General features: G+C 53.1%; 1 protein-coding gene across 1 annotated transcript; it reads right to left on the reverse strand.

The window, feature by feature from the left end:
* Positions 1–1436: 1436 nt before the first annotated feature.
* ATP13A1 (ATPase 13A1) lies at positions 1437–17946 on the reverse strand. The gene is made up of 26 exons (XM_041763971.1): positions 17526–17946; positions 15219–15308; positions 14915–15105; positions 13323–13395; positions 12942–13097; positions 12718–12787; positions 12533–12639; positions 11830–11959; positions 11650–11705; positions 10971–11097; positions 10753–10890; positions 10552–10672; positions 10051–10208; positions 9468–9643; positions 9287–9397; positions 8143–8268; positions 7208–7316; positions 5535–5734; positions 5356–5452; positions 3815–3975; positions 3628–3742; positions 3335–3531; positions 2399–2541; positions 2069–2180; positions 1840–1983; positions 1437–1754 (listed from the first exon to the last, which is right to left on the reverse strand). The coding sequence occupies exons 1-26, from the start codon at positions 17925–17927 to the stop codon at positions 1644–1646; spliced, it is 3621 nt and encodes a 1206-aa protein (XP_041619905.1). The 5' UTR covers positions 17928–17946; the 3' UTR covers positions 1437–1643.
* Between the last annotated feature and the right edge of the window lie 3724 nt (positions 17947–21670).

Here is a 21670-nt window from a genome sequence, read left to right on the forward strand (position 1 = left end):
CGACCACCCCCTGGCTCCATGCCTGCCAGGGTTCTCCTTGCCAGATCTCTCTGTGTGGGCCCCAAAGCCCCAGCACACTCCCTGGTCCCGAGCGCCTGTTCCCTGAATCTTCCACACTCCATCACCCATTGATTTCTCTGCCCAGTTGCCTCTTAGACCCCTGAACCCATCCAGGCTCCACTGGGTCCATGGAGCTGCCCAGTGGAAAGGCCTGATGTCAGACTTTATTCCAGCGGGATCTTAAGTCCCCCAATGCTCTAGGGCTGCAGACCCCTGCTCTGGGGCACCTCTAGTGACCTTGAAAGCTGAATGACTCTTGAAGCCCTGATTAGAGCACGGCTAGAAGTGCCCCTAGCACCTCTCAGGTCCCAGAGGTCACAGATCCCCACCCTGAGCACCTCAAGAATCATTCCCAGCAAACAAATTCCAAATCTAGAGCTCTCTGAGTTGCCTCAAATTGTTTCAGGGATTCCAAGTGATCATAACAGCCCATCTGTCCAGTGGGCTCTGGCACCCCTAAACCTCCATACACTTTGGTCTGTGCCAAGGGCCCATGTGATGCTCACAGGCATTCACAGATGGTCCCTGACCATTCCCTGTTTTGGATCCCAAGGCTTTCCTTGGACTGTGGACCACACTCCTCCCGATAGCAAGCTGGACAAGGGACAGACTGCTGAGAATGATCAAGGGGTGGTGAGCCCCTCACAGATAATCAGCAGGGAGAGAGTTTGTCTTGAAGTCTGGGCCTGGGATTCTCACATCCAGCTTGTCAAAGTTATACTTATGAGGCACCTGGGTGAAATCAGTCAGTCTCGGGTCACAATCCCATGATGAGCATGGAGGCTCTTTCTCCTTCTGCTACCCCTCCACCCCCACCCCCTACTTATCTTAAAAATAAGAGAAAGAAGAACAGGTTTATAATTTTGCTTTCTAAAGTTCTTAGCTGTTGAGAAGGCAGGAAATCTCCCAAGGCCATGATTGCTCTCATGCTACCTACTCCACAATTCCGGAGTTGTAAGGAGTGCGCACCCTCTGACAGATGATAAATGACACCCCACATAGCACAGGGCCCCTGCGGGTGTGACCCGAGTTAGTATCTGCAATGATTTGGAATCAAATCACACTGTGAGAGGAAGGAATGCAATACTTCATATATCCCTAAAGAGGAGAAAATGCCATTATCCCTAACTCTTCACTGACCAGTACCTAAGAGAACAGAATATGAAGCTGAGACCAAAGAAATAGAGAAGTGCTTATCAAATTAGGAAATATGTACAACTCTCTGAGATTGGAGCCTGGCACTGAATAGCTGGATCCAGAGGCTTTTTAACAACCTCATGGCTCCTGGGGAGGTGCCAGGACCCTCCCTGCTCGGTGACTGCACAGCCCCACCATGACCCCTCCAGTGGCACAGACAAAGGTGGAGGCAAGGCTTCTTAAAATCATGGATGCGGCTTTATTTACCAAAGGTACTGGCCCTAGGCTGGTTCTGCCATCTGGGCCCTCAAGTGGCTGCGGGGTGGTCCCAGCTCAGTTCAGTCCTGGTGGCAAGGCCGGACCTGCCTCACCACGGGGGCAGTGTTCCCTCTTGGGGCTCCCGCCCGGTGGCACCAACATGGGCAGCAAGTGCCGGCACTGCCATCTCAGGAAGGCACTTTCAGCTTCGGGGTCCCCAAGAAGAACTGCAGGACACGGTCGGCCAGGAGCGCCAGGCAGAAGTCCAGGAGCAGGACCTGGGCGATGACCAGCTTGAACTGTGGGGCAAGGAACACTGGTGAGCCGGGTGCCTGTGGATGGGCCCAGGCTAAGTCCTGGGGCCACATCCACAGGGCCACTCACCTCCACAGGGATGTCCACGAGGCCAAACTGACTGTTGAAGTCAGGCGAGGAGCCAAGGAGCAGGCCCACGATGGCCAGGAGTGACACGGCCAGGCTCCACACGAGGGGCTTGTTCTCTGGCAAGCTTTCCATGAATGGTGGGCCCTGTGGGGACAGAAAGATGAAGAGTCATGTGCTGTGGAGGCCAGGAAAGTGAGCAGGGTGAACTCAGGAAAGGGCTGGGCCTCACTTTGTAGTTGATGGCAAAGGTGGCCATCTGCATGGCCATTGCCATGATGTACACGGTGCTGTTGACCAGGCTTGGCTCAAACTCCTTGTACAGGTCCACGAACTGCTCCTGCCTGCAGCAACACACAGGGGACAGGGCCGTCTCTGACCCCCATCATCCCTGCACAGAGCCAGGGCTCTCTGCTTGGCTGACCCCACTGGCTAGACCTTGGTTACCCCACAGGGGTAATGCCTGGCTGCACATCCTCCTGTAGCCTGTACTGCAGGGACACTGCCCACTGCCTATGAGCGCCCTGCCCCTCCCCAACTCCCATGCTGGGGCAGCACTCACTTCTTGGGGCTCCGGGCCTGGGCCTCACTGTACAGGTACACGAGACTCAGGAAGTGGACACAGAATTGGAGCACGACCGTAAGGACGGTGTACAGGTTGAAGATGTTGGGCAGGGGCCGCTCTCGGGAGAGAGTCTTGAGGGGCTGTAGTAGCAGGGTGGAGGGACATGTCAGGGTCCACGCCCCCCTGCACCAGTCCACCCTGCCTCCTGGCAGGATTCATGCAGAGAGCAGTCACCAAATCCTGGAGGTTAGGAGTCAGCACCAGTCCCCAGAGCCCTCCTCATTACCCAGGCCTTAGTGCAGATGCCACCACACCATCACTCAAGGCCTATGCTCCACAGAGCAGCCAAACCCACCCCCCTCCCCTTGTTCTGGAACAAACCAAAGCCCTCCCAGGGACCCACCAGATGTGCATGACTGACACAACTCACCGACCCCCTCCTCTGGCTACCAGGTGCTCCTGGCATTAGCAGATGCCCATCTATGGCCTTTCTGTCTACTTCCTGGAAGGTTCCCTTGTTCTTTATGCATAACACAGGCTCTCCTGAACAACCTAAGGCTGTCCCCTGTAGCTTATGACCCACTCTGTATTTTTCATGATACTGCATGCTTTCTGAGTGGTCTTGATAATCATTTCCCCATTGTCCTTTCCTTCCCTGTGGGTTCTGTGTAGGCCACCTGAGACCCCAGCTGGTAGACAGTGCTGGGGCCCAAGTTGTACCCCTCTGAGGAGCCTCAGCATGCACCTGCCCTGCCCAAGGGGTCCCCATCTATAACATGGGGATGACAGTTCCCACCCTGAGGGCTGCTGTGAAGACAAATGGATGACATGTAATAGTGGTGACTTTAACAGTCCACCCTAGCTGGCCCAAAGAGGTAAAGGGTATTCCTGAGATGGGAGGGAGCCCCTGCTTTTGCCTGTGGCTCAGCCCACCTTGGAACGGGAGATGAAGAGGAAGCAGCCGGCCAGCAGCAACCCCTGCAGTGTGGCCTGGAAGTCACTGAACTTGACACCCTCCAAGTAGAGAACACTCTGACTATAGGCCAGGATGAGGGCATTGAGTGCCAGGATCTTGAACATCTGCAGCGTGGTCACCAGTGTACAGCGGCCCTGCTTGATCACGTGGCAGACTGTAGGGGGGGCAGGGGAGGAGAGGAAGGTGTGGGCATGGGGCCAATCAGGATGGGCCTGGGGATGGGCACAGGGAGGACTGGGGTGGGACTCACTGCACTGGATGGAGGAGAGCTTGGAGGTGAAGGGGGCAGCGATGCTGGCATCCCCCAGCTTCACAATGGGCGTGCTCTCATCCTCGAGTTCCCGTAGCACCTGGCTCAGGCGGTCCTGTGCGGCAGGCAGCAGGGGTGAGACTTGGCCACCAAAGGGTGCCACCGCCCCCCACATCCTGTGACTCACCCGCTGGGAGACCAGTTGTTCCTCGGGGGGTGGGAGCCCTGACTTCTGCTTGGCTGCCCTGGAGGTGGCCCGGACTCCACTGCTGCTCAGAACAGGGCTGTCTCGCGGCCGTCGGCGCCGTTCCACAACTCGCTCGGGGGCATTGGCCAGGAGTGCCACACCTGCGGGGAGGTATTTGTGTGTCTGGAGCGAGAGGGATCCAGTCACCCCAGCGTGCTGGCCCTGTGCCAAGTGAAGCCCCATGCAGAATGGAGTGCCATGTCTACTCACAGAAGCCAAACCTCCCCATCTCAGATGATCTCCCCAAGGAGTGCCTCAAAGAGCATCTATATTACTTTTTACATTTGGAAAGCAAAACCCAAATACACAGAAAACCTGAGGAGTCAAAACTGATTTCCGGCAATACCTAGGTGGCTCAGTGGGTTAAGCGTCTGCCTTTGGGTCAGATCATGATTTCAGGGTCCTGGGATCAAGCCCCAAGTCTGTGCCCTGCTCAGCAGGAAGTCTGATTCTCCTTTTCCCTATGTCCTTCTCCTGCCACTTCTGCTCTCTCAAATAATTTATAAAAATCTTAAAAAAAAACAAAAAAAACTAATTTCCAAAATATACTGCCAAGGATCACAATTCTAGGGAATAACAATTAACAAAGTAGTTAAGAATCTGAAAAGCGCTTTAGGTACATTAGGTTGGTTTTTTCCTTTATTTTTAGAGAGAGAGTGCACATGTGGGGGCACCCGAGTGGCTCAGTGGCTGAGCTTCTGCATTTGGCTCAGGTCGTGATCCCGGGGTCCTGGGATTGAGTCCTGCATCAGGCTCCCTGTGGGAACCCTGCTTCTCCCTCTGCGTACGTCTCTGGCTTTCTCTCATGAATGAATAAATAAAATCTTATAAAAAAAAAAGTGCATTTAAACAGGGGTGGGGTGTTGGGGAGGAGGAAGGAGAGAGAAAGAGAAAGAGAGAGAGAGAGAGAGAGAGAGAGAGAGAATCTCAAACAGGCTACACTCAAGTCCAGAGCCAACATGGGGCTTGCTCTCACAAATCCTGAAATCATAGCCTTAGCCAAAATCAAGAGTTGGACGCTTAACTGAGCCACCCAAGTGCCCCATCAGATTGGTCTTGAAACCTTAACCTGACAACTACATTCTGTTGACAGAAATCCAAGGCTGTGAACAGCTGGCAAACGCCTCAGCTTCAGTTTGTGCATCCCTACTTATCCCATCTTCCCCTGCCTCCAGCCTCAGCACTCACTGCCCACATGGTCCTCACAGTACCGGGAGGCCTGAAGAAACCAAGCTGTGTCTGCCACCTGGAGTCCACCTGTCTTCCTATACTCCCAGAGGCCCCGGTGCCTGCCTGCCCCACCTTGTTCCTCTGACGCCTATGTCCCTTCCAAAGACCTGCACTCCTCAGATCCCCAATCCCACTGGCACCTGCTCCATTCCCTGCCTCCTCAGAGAACTCACTCAGTGACATATCTCTCATGCTAAGCTGCGCTGCAAGACAGTAACGGAAGGAACAGTCCCTCAGCTCGCAGGACTCACCCACGTCAGCATGCTTTAGGGCACCCACATCATTGGTGCCGTCGCCACACATGAGGGTCACGTAGCCCAGCTCCTTCAGGCTGGTGATGACAAACTCCTATGGGTGCAGAGATGGACTGAGTGAGGGCTGTGTGCTGCCCCTAGGGCTCTGCCTGCCCCCCAACCTCCTCTGTACACACCTTCTGTTTGGGGGCCACACGGGCAAACACCTGCACATGGGGGATGAGGTGAAGCAGCTGCTGAGGGTCCTCAGCCTGTAAGTGGGCCAGGCCATCGCCCGTGAGGCACAGCGCATGCTCCAGGGCCAGTGCCTTCGGGGAGCCCCTGGCCAGGGGCAGCGTGACACTGCCATCGATAGAGCGCCACTCACAGGGTCGACCTGCAGGGCCAGAGCCCAGGGTCAGGGAGGGAGTTCAGCCACTCAGCAACTCCCCCTCACGTGGAGCCCACATATGCCGTCCCAGTCTCATCTCTCTGAAGCAACTTCTCGGCCCCCACCTCTCTTTATCTCTACCAACCCCCAGCTACACCTGAACCCTAGACCCCAGCAACCCCACAGATGTTGTTCACAGAACCTTCTAATACAAAGGATTCAAGAACCCAGAGCCTAGGTCACTGGCCTGAGACCACAGATTTAAATCTAGACAGCCTGACCTCAGGAGCAAGACACTGCTGACCCTGGGACCTGTCTGAAACCCTGCTCTTCCAGGGCCAGGGCACCAAGTCACTTTCTTGGGCCAGATCCTGCTTGCCAACCACTTCATCTTTCTAGATGGCTGGCCCGGGCATGGACACTGAGAAACAAGGATGGCTGAAGGAGGCCTTCTGGCACTGCATGGCTCATCCTGGGTTGTCTGGGCTGGAAGGGAAAACAACCTCCATCTGACTTTTATGATGGCTTTTTTGCTAGAGCAACTTCACTTGCCAATCAATAGTCCTGATTACCATCTCTGGGACACCTGCCTCTAATCCCTGGGGCCGGGACAGAGATGACAGACATGTGGGACCAATGGTGCAGACTAGAAGGACTGTGAAATTCTAGAATCCAGCAGAGTTCCAGAAGCCAGTATCCTTCTCTGACCTGCAGCCTGGCAACCAACCCCGTGCATGTGGCTCCCCAAGGCAGGCACCATCCCCTGGCATCTGACAGAACCCATACTCTACCAGTTGGAGGTGCTGGGGCTGGACTGCCCCTCAACTGGTTCTACTCTGGGGCACCACTTGCAGCCAATTTGATTACTCAGGAGTGACCAGAGGCCATGAACTCTGGAGTCAGAACATCTCGGTTCAAATCCTTAGTCACAGTGTCACTAAGGTAGGTGAGTTTACTTCTGTTTCCTTATCTATAAGGTGTGAGTGTCAACAGCACACCTGTTCATTTTCCTCCTACAGGGTGTGGGATGATGAGGCCTCCCATGTAGGGCAGAGGGGCCAACATGGTAACACAAACCAGACCTTCTGCCTAGGGTCTGGCCATGCTGAGGACGAGCACTAGCATCCCTGTGCTTAGAGGAGGGGAGCCCTCACTGAGTACAGGCAGCCTGCCAGGCCCAAGACAGGTGTGAGGATAGGAAACATGGCCTGGTGTGACAACAATCAACCACTCCGGTTCTAAGTCGTCATTGACCCCAGACCAGTTATTCCTGCCTACTGCTGGACACATAGGTGTGGGGCTCCTTGGCCAGAGAGCCCGAGCATGCTGATAAGGCATGGCTATGTTCCACAGGTCTGGGTCACAGATACTGGATGACAGTGAGGGTGTTCTCTCAGGCCTGAAATGCAGGTGGGCCACCAGATCAGAGCTGTTCTTGGACTCAGGGTTCCCCCGGCCTATGGACACATGATACCTCACCTTTCTCTGTGGGAGGCTGCAGGATCAGTGTTTGTGCCTTTTCAATGAAGTGCAGTTCCTGAGCCACGTGGCAGGCAGTGAGCGGGTTGTCACCTGTGATCATGACCACCTGAGGAGAACATAGAGGCACAGTGGGGCAGGGCCCCGCAGGTCAGAACTCCAGACCTGGTGGCTGAGGCCCCTCTAAACAAGGCCACAGAAGGTAGTCTTGGCCCCCTGATGCAGAATGGGCTTCCAAGGACCACAATCCATCCCAACCTGGTGGTGTTTTATGCCAACGATACATGTATGTGTGTCTAAGAACACTCACAGCCTTTATTTGTAATACAGACTAAGAACCAACCATTGGTGTGAACCCTCTTGACTTGGTAGCTGCCCTAGGTAGAGGGAGCAGATGCTCCAGTCTTCTCAGTTAGAGCCCGGTGATGGGAAGATGGGAAGACGGGCTGTGACCGCTGAGGGCCAGGTGGGGTATTCACGTCACCAACTCTGAGACTGCTCACTATCCTCCCACATCCTAAACTACATCCCGAGTCCCAAACTAAAAAACAGAAACCACAGGACAGATGGATGTAGTTTGTCTAGGAGTTGCCTCCACATCTGTAGTCCAACTCCTCGTCTCTAGGATGGGGTGGAGTGGGGGAACTGCCCTCGCCTCCCAGGGATGCTGGGGGCAAAAGAAGTAACTTGAGAAGGGTGTGCACAGATCAGGTCCCAAAGCATCCTCAGGCTTGGGACAGCATGAGCACCAGAGCTGTGATGGAGCTTGGCCAAAATCCAAGAAAGACATCCTTGAGACTGAGACGTGGATACCCACCCACACCTGCCCCACTGAGGGGAGAACTGCCCTCCGTTGTCACATTGCTCTCTCTGGAAGAAGGAACCAAGACCCACCCACCCTTGGGGCCCAGTGGGGAGGGGTCCAGCAGCTGTACCCGGTGGGATGCATTCTGGATCTCCCGGATTACGGATTTAGAGTCAGCCTTGAGTGGGCAGGAGACCACGATGAAGCCAACGAACTTGAGGTTGCACTCCAGGGCCTCCCGTTTGACCTCCCGGGCCTGTAAAGGGATACAGGGTTACCCTCATGACCCAACCCTCCTCCATTTTCAAGCAGTGGAGTGGGGGTCAGGGAAGGGCCCATCCTTACAGGAGGAACACTTGAGGCTCAGGTAAGAAGTAGGGAGGGCAGCAGGTACCCTGGACCCACAGGACCCTGGTTTCCCCACCACGGGGCTTTACTCCCTGGTGTGAGCAATAGCAGGGCATAAGCCTCTGTGATTCCACTTCCAAGATGGCAAAGTCAGATACTCCTTTGTTATCCATTAAGCGCATGCTCACCCTATACCTCATACCAGAAACCGCAAACTCTCGTCCTCACAGAGCTTGCCTTCTACTGGAAGAGATGTGTAATAAAAAAGTCACAGAAATCAGAAGACTAACTGCCATAAAAGACGAACGCAGGGGAATGGGGCAGATAGGCTCAAAGAGAGGCACCAAGGAGGGTGGTCCTGGGGGCAGGAGAGTAAGCTGTGACCTGGGATCTGAACACAGGGACACAACCTGGTATATACGTTCTAGAAGGATTTCTCAGCCATTAGCTGTAAGTGGACTGGATGAGAACCAAGGGGGAACCAGATAAAAGAGCAGTACTGATGGTGGAAACGGGAGGAGCCGATAATTGGCAGGATAAATAGTATGACAGAGAACTGGGGGTGCCCCAACACCACGTGGTGATTGGGTGGTCAGGCAGGGTAGGGGTAGAACTGGGCTGGAGACAGGAATCCAAGGTGCCTCCTGGTGATCCCTGGGGGGGTGTGAGGACTCAAGGGTGTGGGATAAGAGGCTGCATGGAGCCCTGGTTACTCTGCAGGAAGTGGCCTCAGAAGCCAGGGTGGGATGGGGTTCCATAAGGAGCAGGTACACAGTAGAGAAGGGACCAAGGACTGAGGGCCACTCAAGGCCTCCCAAGGTAGACGTCAGGGAGGAGGAGGAAACTGTGCCTGCTCATGGTGATGTTACAGAGAACAGACGGTGGTATGGATACAGGGCCAGTAGATGGGGGGCCTGAACCCTTACCTGCTGGTGGGTGAGGTGCCCCAGTTCCTTGTACCCCAGCGCCAGGACTCGGGCTCCTTCCCGGGAAATCTCCGTATGGATGTGGTGGTAGTCAGGTGGGCACTGGGCGAACTGCAGGGAACGCAGGGGATGTCACCGACCGCCCCGCGCCCCCCTTCCCCCGGGGCCAGGGCTGGCTCACCATGGAGTGCAGGGTTTCGGGGGCCCCCTTCACAGCCGCGATGTAGCAGAGATCAGTGGAGCCTAGCTTCTCATAGGAGGCGAGCACGGACATTCGCTTTAGGGCACTGGCAAAATGAAAGCGCTGGTGAATTTTCAGCCCCTGAGTTTTAATACTTCGGGGGAATACTTTCTCATCTGGAAACAAATAAGTACGAATCCTGAGGGCCTTCGCTCCAAAGAGGCAGCCAAGCCCCCGCCTCCCCTTTCCACCCCTCTGTTCCCCCCCGCCCTTAGACCCAGACCCTGCAGGGTAGGGAAGGGGGAAGGGGGGCTCCTCGCTCTAGGAGGGATCAGATTGGGAGATCTGTACTCAGAGGATGCTGCCCGTGGCTTCCAGCAGGGTGGGGCAGGTTCTACTTCCAAGGGGTGGACTATCTCAGGTCAGAGGTAAGCCTGTGCCCACCCACCTAGGGAACCACCAGAGCTGTGGGCTTGCCTGCCCCTGAGCTGGACACACTGTCTCTGAGGGATGTAGCCCGCCTACCCAGGGGTGCGAGAGCTGACAGTTCAGCCCAGCTGGGCCCAAAGCTCCAGCCCCTCACCTTTGGTCAGTGTCCAGTCCACAGCTGTCAGCATAGCCTTCTCGAGTGGGTCACCCACAAGGGTGCCATCATCCAGCTGCATGAGGGAGTGGCATGAGGCCAGGGCACGGTGCGTTTCTACAGGGATGTTGGACACAGGAGTGACCTCCTTCCCATCTCTGCAAAGATAGGAAACAGCTGCTGATAGAGTGGAAAAACCCCTGGGAGTCGCTAGCCAGGATGAGGGATGGGCTCCCACTCTGGGCTCGCATTGCAGGGGCCCAGAGGAATGCACTGTCTTGGTCCTCGGGACATCTGTACGCATCTTGTGGATGTCCCTAAAGGTCAAATGGCTGCTTGGGGTGGAGCCCCCGTCGCTGCCACATTGAGGAACAAAAGGAGCCTCCCCGCTCCCGATCAGACTTTTGGGTTACACCATGGGACCTAGGGGTGGGTGCTATCTGTCCTTTGAGTTCCTGCAAAGCCATCTGCTGGGCAAGAGCCCAGGCCGCTCGTGTTCACCTGAGCCCAGCCACGCCACGAACGACCAGGCTGTCGCTAGTCAAGGTCCCTGTCTTGTCAAAGCAGCACACCTCCACCTTGCCAGCGAATGGGATCCGGAAGGGCTCCGTGCAGTACATGTCTGGGAAGTGGGGAGTCAGGGTCAGGGGTTCTGTCAGGCCCTGGCCCACTCAGCGCCCCAGCCCTGACCCAGGCACTCACACAGCTTGGCCAGGGCGATGAGGGAGGTATTGACAGCCAGAGACAACTCAATGGGCAGTTCCGGGGGCACGACTGATGTGAGGATCAGTGTGCATTCCAGAAAGAGCTTGTAACGGTTCCGGCTAGGGTCCTTGGTGCCTGCAGAGACAGGGCCTGCCAGCCTAGGGGCCGGAGGGAGGGAGGGGGCCAGCAGGCAGGGGAGGGGCCCCCGCATATACCTTCAATCCACACATAGGCAGCTGCTGCGATGGCAAACACCAGGAGGAAGAGGATGAAAATGAAGGTCTCCAGGTTGTTTGCAGTTACCCTCTTGACTCCAAAGAGGATGGTGCGCAGCAGCTTGCCCTAGAAGGTCAGAAGCTTAGAGGCCTTTTCTGCCAGGGAGGTGGCCTCCCACACCCGAGAGCACCAGGCCACATTCTCTGTCTGTGGATTGGGAGTGCCTGCCCTGGGCCCACCCGTGACTCTTGCACCCATGACACGGGGTCCACACAACTATGTAGGGGGCTGCAACTTGGCTAAGGGCTATAAAGACCAGTGGTCAAAAACTGGGGGTCAGGGAAAGAAGTGGCTGAGATGGGGGGACTGAGTCTTTCAGAAGGAGGCGCTGCCAATTACCTCTACAAGGCAGCGCTCACTTTAGTCAAGTTTACAGGTGTGATTCTGTTCGTGACCCCAGTGTGTTTGGCCAGTTTCCTTTCTGTGCTCCCCACCAGAACCTCAGCTGAAGACAGCAGGCCTGGTGTAGGGCTCACGTCTGCGCCCTGGCCACAAGCCGATACCTGCTGTCTGAATAAGTCTTTGGCCAGGATGTTCTGGGGTCTGAAAGAGCCACTGTCGACTGTCTGCCACCCGCACTAAGGCCTACCCTCCCCAGAGCCAGACAAGGGGCCATACCTGGGATGTATTGAATCCAGTCCTAAGAACGTAGGCCACACACCCGTTGTCAACCGCTGCAAAGACAAACAGGACCAGCATCATTTGTGTCTGTTCATCCCAACTCCCTCACAGTCAAGCAGATGTGGAGGGGGTGGGGATGGTGGGGCCAGGACACTTCAGACCCCCCAAGGCACCTACGCTTCAGGCCTGTGGTGGCCTTCTGTGGGGGGATGTGCTGCACCACCTTGGTGCCCCCAAAGATGACATGGAGCCGAGAGTCAGCCTGGAGGTCCAGCACCCGGTCAGGGTTAAGGTCTTCAATGGGCTCCTGAGCAGGAAGGAAAGAATGGTGAGGGCGGTCTCATATCAGCCTCCTCCTCTGTCCCCAGTCTGGCGAGAGTAGGCTCCTGGGGCTGGGATGAGCCACTCTGACCCCTGCAGGGCTCCTAGCCTAACACAGTGCAGCTGACCAGGAATAGCATCCTGCCCTGCCTCCTCTCCACCTGCAGGTGCACTCACACTGACTCACGTCGACTCCACATCGACTCCTCTTATCTCACGATTGGCTTGAGGCTTTGTGCTCTCTTGGTTTCCCCTCAGCCCACCTCAGTCCGACGTCCCTGGTCCCTGGCCTGGACTACTCCTGACAATCTTGGCCTCTCTGATCTCCTTCCCTCTCATTATTACCCAGCTCCCCTTCGTCCGAGGGCAAGACCAGGAAATCCGGAAGCTCCAACTAGGCACTGCACCTACTCTGCCTCTTCTAGTCTCTTAGGCCAGGGTTCCATTCCTCCTCCATCCATGCCTGGGCAGGATGATGGCCCAGCTACCAACCCTCTCCCTCCTCCACGAATAGGGACAGTGACACACCTGAGTACGACCCCCGCTCCCCACCCAGCACCTTCATCTGTGGCACCGACTCCCCTGTGAGCATGGCCTCGTCCACAATGCAGCGGCCTCGCAGCAGCAGCACATCACATGGCACTAGGTTTTCCTGCGGGGAGCGGCCTGCAGGAAGGGGCAGGAGGGTTAGAGAGGAGCCAAGAGAAAGGGTTCCCACCAGGACAGATCAGAAATGTGCCTCACCGATGGAGACGATGTCTCCAGGAACAATCTCATCACTGGCAATGGGCCTCCACTTCCGGCTGCGGTAGACCTGGGTAGAGGCAAGGTGCAGTCAGCTCTGGATCCTACAGTGCGCACGATGCAGGCGCATCCCTGGAGCTGATCTCACCCTGTTCCCACTGCACACAAACACTGGGACTGGCAGCCCCCCACCCTGCCCTGGCCAATCTCCCTGTTGGCCACACCTGGATCATGTGGGGCTTGTTGCCCATCTTCCGGATCTCAGACATGTTCCGCATCTGCTGCTGCACCAAGGAGGCCTCGAAGGCCACCAGCATGGAGAGTGTGAAGACGCTGTAGTACCAGTACTCATCCAGACACCAGAGCCCCACGCAAAACACCTGTAGGACACAGCCTGTGTGTCCACACCCCTGCCCGGCCATCCATGGGGGCACACGAAGACCCCTGTGGAGGCTGGGAAGGGACACCAAAGGTCATTCTGCCCATGGGCTCAGATCCATGAGGACACAAAGAGGATTTCAGGTCTGGAAATGGAGATTGCTGTGGAAAGCCCCAAGGGATGAGGGAAGGTGGGATGGGGGGAAGGGCTCAAGCTGCTGCTCTACCTGGAACACAAAGAAAGGTGCTGTGGCTCTCTCCTTGAACAACTCCGAGAAGTCAGGCACCACCATCTCAGCCCTGCAAGAGACCAGACCCCACATCCTGTTCATAGTATGAGAGAGACCTCAGAGGCCCCACCCTAACACCTTCACTCAGGGCATTGCAGGCCTCCCCAGGAAATGAGCCAGAAAGGACACTCCACTCTACTACGGTTCTCCTTGTCCCCAAGGCACTGGGGCAGGCATGCTAACTGCTGCCAGCCCTCTCCTCCGCAGAACCCAGGTAAAGCTTCTGAACCAGCGACAGCCTGTTCAGGCAGGCAGCCACCCACCCAAGCAGGGCTAGTGGGAGACAGAACTTATCATCAGGTTGAGTAAGAAGGCGGGCAGAGAAGGAGCTCCCTGACTGTGGGATGGGAGCCCTGCTGCTGTGCAGAAAAGGCCTGGCAGCTGGGCACTATGGAATCTTCTGGGGCCTGAGCTCCACTCCGAGTTGGAGAGGGGAGGTCTGGAGCTGAAATTTTCTAAAACCTCCTTTAAATAAGCCCCATAAATTGAGGAGTAAGGCCTAAGGGTGTGTTCTCTGCCACTGTGTGGTGGCCCAGTCTGGTCAGGGGACCAGCCAGGTCAAGTAGGGCCACCCTTACCCTGCCCTTGGAGATGTGTCCTAGATATGGGGTGTAAGAAAAAGAAACCACTGTGATAACAACAACAACCAGACCCCATTCTGTATTATATCAGGTAACTTTGCATGAGCCAGGAGATGTGAGAAGGGACATCCCAGGCCACCACCAAGGCTAACCCCAAGCAGAAGGTAAAGGTAAAAATTTCTTGTGAATCTTCTTATTATATTGCTACTTGTGACAGTACCTCAGTTTTTTGTTTTTGTTTTTGTTTTTTTTTTTTAAAACCTCAGTAGTTTTTTAAAAGCAACTGAATAAGAAAAGAATTCTCTAAAGGTTCTGAGGGTTTTCAGATTGAGGACAATTATCATGGAGGCAGGACCAGGGGCTCTGAAGATGAACAATGAGCTCTAAAGCCAGGCTCTGCCCCCACCTAGTTCCATGTCAGCACTGGTGGTTTTGCGGATTAAAGGGAGGAAGTATGTACAAGGTGTCTGCCATCATGGCCAGTAGAAAGGAGAACTATTGTGATCACTGGCAACTCCTTTATCACTCTTCCTAAAGTGCTGAGATGAGTATGAGAAGCATGGTGATAACACACACTTAAAAGAAAAGCTTAAAAACAAAGAGAAATCCTACAATAATTACAAAACAAGCATCAGCAGTCAACTCTCTGGGGCATTGGCCCAGGCTGCCACGAAGAGTTGCACAGGCTCCTGTTGGAGAGCACCCCCAGGGTCCCTGTCAGCTGCTGAGTCCACAGGAGGTAAGACTAGAACACATTTCTCAAAAGGTGACTGCCTTCTTCACCTGGGATGTACCGTTGAAGGGGTGGGCTCCTCTCCCATTTCCTAGGCACCAGGACTTGACAGGGCAGTAACAGGAAAAGGAGCCAGTGGCTCAGCCAAATGTCCATGCTGTGACCACAGGCAGAGCCCCAGCCCTGTCACAACACATGGGCACATCAGGACTCACTTATTGCTTCCAAATTTCTTCTCGGCTGCACGGATCTCTGAATCCTCCTGGAACCCTCTGTTGCTCTGGTAGTATGAGAAGGCATTTCTCACGGGAAAGGCCACAGGGAGGAAGCGCTTCTTCTCCAGGGTGTCGTAGGAATACTTGATCTTCTGGAATTCGAAGGACAGCACCTCCTGTCCATCTTCACCCTGTGGGAGCAGGCGTGTCTATGGCAGAAGGCCCACACCTGGGGGTGTCTGTCAGGCTTGGGAGTCCCACCCAAGTCCTGGGCTGAGCAGCCCAACAGCTGGTCCATCCCTACCTCATCCCGGTGCAGGGCCACGAGCTCAGTGGAACCATTGTTGGGGGTCGGCACCACCTTCACGAAGGTTGCTTTCCTGGGGTCGTACTCCTGCGAGGGGCAAAGCGGTGTTGCCAAGGCCTTCTCAACCCCCAGCTCCAAAGCCCTCCTGGTGAGGTTGCAAGCACAGCGGCTCTACGCTCAGAGCACTGGCCTGTCCACTCTCCAGTCTGTCACTGAGACAAAGATACCACCTCACCACACCTCTGGTCTCGTATCATAAAAATTGGAGTCACAGACAGCACCCAATGCTTGGGGTTCTGCTGAACTCAAACAGGAAGAATGTCCCCTGCATGACCTGCACCCATAAACCACGTGGGCCAAGTCTTGTCACAGCCCACTGGCCGGCTGCTGCTCTGCGTCTCCTCTCTTAACTATTTCGTGTCCTGAAGTGATGGGGGACAACGAGGCCTGTCCTTGCTTCAGCCAAGGGGCTCGGTACAAGCTGTTTTCTCTGCCTCGAACATGTGGTCCCACAATCAGCTTCAGGGCTTTGTACAAATGTCCCCTTCTCAAAAAGACCTCCCCCAGAGGAGGCTCCACATAAGGGGTCCTTACAATGTTCCTCTCTTTGGCCAGGGTTTTCCTCTCTGTAGCAATGGTGGCTGAGCACAAGCTCTACCTCTCCCACCAATACTATGAAGGCAAGAGCTTCTGTCTGTTTTGTTCACTGCTGTTTCCTCAGTGCTTAAAATGCAGAGGCAATGGATGAATCTGTGAGGCCTGAAGCCTGAGCTGTACCCATCTCACTGCTGCGGTGCTGGCTCATCAGCCCCTATGATGGGTGTGTGTGTGTGAGGGCAGGTGCCAAAGGGTGACCCTCAGAAGAAAGGCCCTGCCTGCCCCTTGGGGAGATCACCAGCCTTGGAGCAGGCAAAAAATAACAAAGACTTAACTACAAAAACACCGTGGAAAAAAAGTGTGAAGAGCTACTTGGGGCTACTGCCAGGCCACTGTGCCAGGCCAGGCACTTTGCAGTTTTTCAGTTTCTTCTCCTAATGGCATGCGGTGGGTGTTACGGTTCTCATTTTACACAAAGGGAAAGTGAAACCCAGAGAAAAGAACCCGAGATCTCTGATGGAAACCCAGATCTGCTTGTCCTCACCCCATGGTCGCTTAGCTCCTCTTTTTCTTCCACCGCTGGAAAGAAAGTTAACACGCATGCTTTCTAGCTGCAGGCCAAAAGGCAGCTGGAAGTTGAGGTTGGGGCGGCTGTTCACACTCCCTCCAACTTCCCTGTATTTCTTTGTCCCTCACTGGAGTCTTTCATTGTATTGACCTGAAGTCACCAAGCCCGTAAGTTTGAGCCCCTCCCCTGGGATAACGCTTATTGGGACAACCGAGACTTCATTCCCTCAGAAGAAAGAGAGGACTCAGTCCACATTTGGATTTAAATAGAGGGAGCTTCTGTCTTTTTCTGCAGCCATTCATGCTCTTCCAGTTCCCTCTTCTTCCAGAAACACATGCCTGGGATCAAAGGGGAGGCTGGCTGGACCTCAGTGCCCATGGCTCCAAACATGCCAGTGTCATCTGAGGCAGGCCCAGAGAACAGCAGTGCAGTCACCAGCAGTAACTGCTGATCCAGCTGCTCTCCCTATCCAGATCCTGGGGGTTAAGGGTCAGAAGTGCAACCGTGCTGCTATATTCCAACAGAAGCCCTCAATGTCACCACCCTCATCTTGGACACAGGTCTAAAGAGACTCCCAAACAGTTAAGTCACTTGCCCACAAATTGCTCCTGCTCCTCTTAAATGCTACGATCAAAGAACATTTCAACCTAATTCCGGTCCTAGTATGCAAGGACCTTTAAGCACTGGACAACTGAGTTCTCAAAACAAGCTTCACAGATGCAGGAACACATCTCGAAGGCCTAGCCTCACATTTTGAAAACCAAGATAGGAGATAGAAGGAGAACATGACCGTTTCTAGGAGAAAGTACCTAGTACTCGCTACTATGGTAGCTAGCATTAACAAGCCAAATCAAAGAGCGACATATGCTGGAGCCTACACTGAGCTTTTTATAGGTATTACCTTATCGAATCTAAATGACCACACCAGGGAAGGATTCCAAGGAAGGGAAGTAACCTGCGCCAGGGTCGCACAAGTCAGTAGCGGGGCCAGGATTGGGCCACCCAGAGGACACCGCTGGGGACTCAGGCCCCGGAAAGAGGAGGCCCGGCATGGGGTGGGGATCGACACGAACGTCGTGACTGTGACTCGCCGCAAGGCCCGACCGAGCCGAGGGTCGGGCTCGTGCCCGCGCACTTACCGGGGTGCAGGTGAGCGCGCAGTGCGCGTGCACGGACCAATGCCCCGAGAGGACGGTGAGCGCGTGCGCGAGGCAGATGGTGGCAAGCACAAGCAGCGCGGCTTCAGGGATCTGCACCCAGCTGCTGCCCCAGCCCCAGCAGCCGGCGGCCGCGGCGCCCACCCAGGCCGGGTAGAGCAGTCCCGCGAACGGCAGCACCGTGAGGCGCCGCAGCAGCGCCAGTCGCCGGTACGGCCATACGGCTGCCACCAGCTCATCGCCACTCGCTATGAGCGCCGGGCCGGCAGCGAGGAGGGTGCGCGGCTGCGGCCTGGGCTTGGGCTGCCCGCCGGGCCGGGCCCCGCAAGGCCGGGCCCCGCAGGGCACCGCGTTGCCCACCGCAGCAGCCGCCGCCGCCGCCATCTTTCCCAGCGCCGCGCTCGCTTCCGGGCAGAGGCACCGCCTCACTTCCGATGTTTAACTTCCGTTGAGCCCTGGGCGCCGCCATAGTAGCCGGAGGGTAGAAAGAGCCGGACAATGGAGGAGTTGTGTTCGGAAGTGGTTACTCAGGGCGCCGCCATGACAGCTGAAGCCGGAAGGAGAGGCAGGGCGCGGCCATGACAGAGTCTTCAAAGGGCTAAGGCTGCCTGCCCGCCCTGCCACGCCGGACAGAGACCGGAAAAGATTAAGCTAGGCGGGTTGGGCGCCACCTTGACGCCTGAACCGGAAGAGGGGAGCTCCTGTCCAGAACTACCCAGGCAGTGGCCAGTTTGGATCGTCACGGGCGGAGCCTGGACACTGCGGAGGCGGGCCAATTACAGAAACGCCGGGGTTCTGGGGGCGAGGCCTGCACAGGCCCGAGGGGCGGGGTTTGCCATGAAGGCGGGACTTGCTAGAGGCAGGGTGCTGGGTTGGTTTCCCCGCGGGAGGGGCCCTTGTCTCCCTGCCTGGGGTCCTGGGCAGGGCTGGCGCGGACAGGCTTCCAGAGCAGTCACAGGACGCAGCGCGCACGTTAGGATTATACACACACAGAGTTAGTATTTCAACATAAAAATATGAAAAGTGGGTGTTTATTTGAAATTACATCCATTCTGTAACATTTACTTTCCTGTTACATAAATGCTGTTGTTTGAACAAAACCGCAATAGGAATCGTTAACAGTGGCAAGAGTGTTCAGTAGTACTAGTAGAAAATATCGAGAAAATGTATAACACTTTGTTTCTTTGTCCTCTGATAGAGCAATTTGAACTACTTTTTAAACCCTATTGGATGTTTATATTTTGTAGGTTAATTGTTGCATATTCTTAAGATACATAAGTGTAAGGCTCAGCGGTTCAGCGCTTGCCTTCGGCCCAGGGCGTGATCCTGGAAACGGAGGATCGAGTCCCGCGTCGGGCTCCCTGCTTGGAGCCTGCTTCTCCCTCTGCCTGTGTGTCTCTGCCTCTCTCTCTGTCTCTCATGAATAAATAAAATGGGTTTTAAAAAAAAAGAACATAATAAATGCAATAAGACTTAGTTAATATTCTATATTTATTTTTTAAAATTCTATATTTAATAAAAGTAATGATAACCTCTTTCTGTCCCAGTACGCGGGATATTTTTACTCTAAGTTTTCTTTTCCAATAATATTTGAGTGGACTGCAATCTTTAGCATTAAAGATTATATAGTGATAAAACTCAGTCAAAGGTGATATCACTGATTTGTTTCCCTGCTATCAAGCCGACAATTACTCTGATTCTTGGTGTCATTCCAATGTGGTAACATCAAGCTAAATATTGTCTCAACTAAAGCCTTTCAGCATGGATTTTGCTTATTAGGTTTTTTTGACTTATATGGATGAGTTTCTAGCTCTCCAAAACAGCAGGGTTTGTTTTTGTTTGTTTGCTTTTTGGTAGACTAGCTTATTTGTCAATCAGGTCTTTGTGTATGTAAACTCATTATATGCTATGTCCAAAACATTATTTTTGAACACTCTAGAGCACATTGGATGTCATCATAAGTCAAACCTCCCTTTCTCAAGGACAATTATTTTTAAGCACATAGATAATTTGAAATTATGAAATCAAAGCTAGATTGGAAATAGTTCATTTGGAAAGAAACTGAGACTATCCTGTCTAATTTGACTGCCCCCCACCTTTTTTAAGAGGTTATTTATTCCTGAAAGAATAAAGAGAGAGAGGTAGAGACATAGATAGGCAGAGGGAGAGACAGGCTCCCTACTGGGAGCTCAGTGTGGGCACTGGATCCCAGGACACCAGGGTCATGACCTAAGCCGAAGGCCAATGCTCAACCACTGAGCCACCCAGGTGCCCTGACTGCCCATTTCTGATGATGTTTTGAATTCTAAATTTTAAAAATGAGTCATTTTTCTCCCCTGTATGAATGTTTAGGGGCAGTTGCTTTGTCCCTGTTTGGGTTCCCATGGCCTCTTCAAAAATCATTAAAGTACTTTGGAGAAACAGCATGTAAATTTCTGCTTTACTATAATTGTTTTCTCCATTCTAATCTTCACTGCATTTCCAAATTAGGAGACTTTTGTCACTCTTTGAAACTGATTTTGTGGCAGGCCAATTAAAAAAGAAAACCCCCACCTTTATTAGTTTTAGGTTCAAGTAAAATTGAGAGAAGGGTATAGTGATTTCCTATACATCCCCTGCCACCATACGTATATAGCACCCTGATTATCAACATCTCTCACCAGAGTGGTACATTGTTCCCAATAAACCCAATGCCTATAGTTCACATTAGGGTTCACTCTTGGTATTGTACATTTTATGAATTTGGACAAATACAGAATGAATCTATACATCATTATACTATCCTACAGAGTAGTTTTACTGCCTTGCAAGTCCACTGTGATCTGCCTATTCATCCCTCCTCCCAACTCCTGGGAGCCACTAATCTTTTTAGGGTCTCCATAGTTTTGCCTTTTCCAGAATATCATAGAACCATATTATATGTACCCTCTTCAGATTGGCTTAACTTAGTAATATGAATTTATAGTTCCTACATTTCTTTTTATGGCTCTGTATCTCGTTTTTTAATGCTGCATAATATTCCATTATCAGGATTACATCAGTTTACCCATTCATGTACATCTTGGTTCTTCCAAGTTTTGAGTTATAAAGCTGCTATAAACATCTCTGTACAGGTTGTTTATTAATGACTACATGGTGATTTCCAATTTTCATGTTTATTGAGAAATAATTGCTGTGTATCATTGTGTAAATTTAAGATGTACAATGTGAATATTTGATATATGTATATATTGCAACTTGTTTACCACTATATATTTTTTTAAGATTTTGTATTTATTCATGAGAGACACACACACAGAGAGAGAGAGAGAGAGAGAGGCAGAGACACAGGCAGAGGGAGAAGCAGGCTCCACGCAGGGAGCCTGATGTGGGACTCGATCCCAGGTCTCTAGGATCCAGGGCCTTCAGCCCTGGGCTGAAGGCAGTGCTAAACCACTGAGCCACCTGGGCTGCCCTACAATATAGTTAGTTAACAGTCCTTTACCTCACCATGTTTTGTTGTATTTATGGTTAGAACATTAAATGTCTACTCTCATAGTAACTTTCAAATATACAATACTATTTTTCAAGTATACAATATTGTTATAGTTACTACGCTATACATTAGATACCCAGAACTTCATCTTGTAACTGAAAGTTTGTACTCTGATCAACATCTCTCCATTTCTTCTACCACTCAGCCCCTAGCAATCACTATTCTACTCTCTCCAGTTCATGTTTTTAGATTCCACACATAAGTGAGATCATACAGTATTTGTCTTTATCTGACTTATTTCACTTAGTATAATGCCCTCAAGGTTCAAAGGTCCATCCATGTTGCCACAAAAGGGAGGATTTCCTTCTCATGACTAGTATATATATGTGTGTGTATATGTGTATATATATGTATATTTATGTATATATGTACATACATACTAGCAATTTTTAAAAAGGATTTCATTCATTTATTCATGGGAGACAGAGAGAGAGGCAGAGACATAGGCAGAGGGAGGAGCAGGCTCCTCGCAGGGAGCCTGAAGCAGGACTTGATCCCCAGACCTGGGATCACACCCTGAACCAAAGGCAGATGCTCAACCACTGAGCCACCCAGGCGTCCCATATATATTGCAATTTCAATGCAATTTATA

Source organism: Vulpes lagopus, chromosome 7 (assembly GCF_018345385.1).
Source record: "Vulpes lagopus strain Blue_001 chromosome 7, ASM1834538v1, whole genome shotgun sequence".
NCBI lineage: Eukaryota > Metazoa > Chordata > Mammalia > Carnivora > Canidae > Vulpes > Vulpes lagopus.

Excerpts from the sequence above, each read along its gene's own strand:
- ATP13A1 (XM_041763971.1), bottom strand. The coding sequence starts at position 17,927 with ATGGCGGCGGCGGCGGCTGCTGCGGTGGGCAACGCGGTGCCCTGCGGG. Across the intron at positions 3,976-5,355 it reads CCTAAAGCATGCTGACGTGG|GTGTGGCACTCCTGGCCAAT; the intron begins GTGAGTCCTGCG and ends ACCTCCCCGCAG. Across the intron at positions 3,743-3,814 it reads AACAACTGGTCTCCCAGCGG|GACCGCCTGAGCCAGGTGCT; the intron begins GTGAGTCACAGG and ends CCTGCCGCACAG.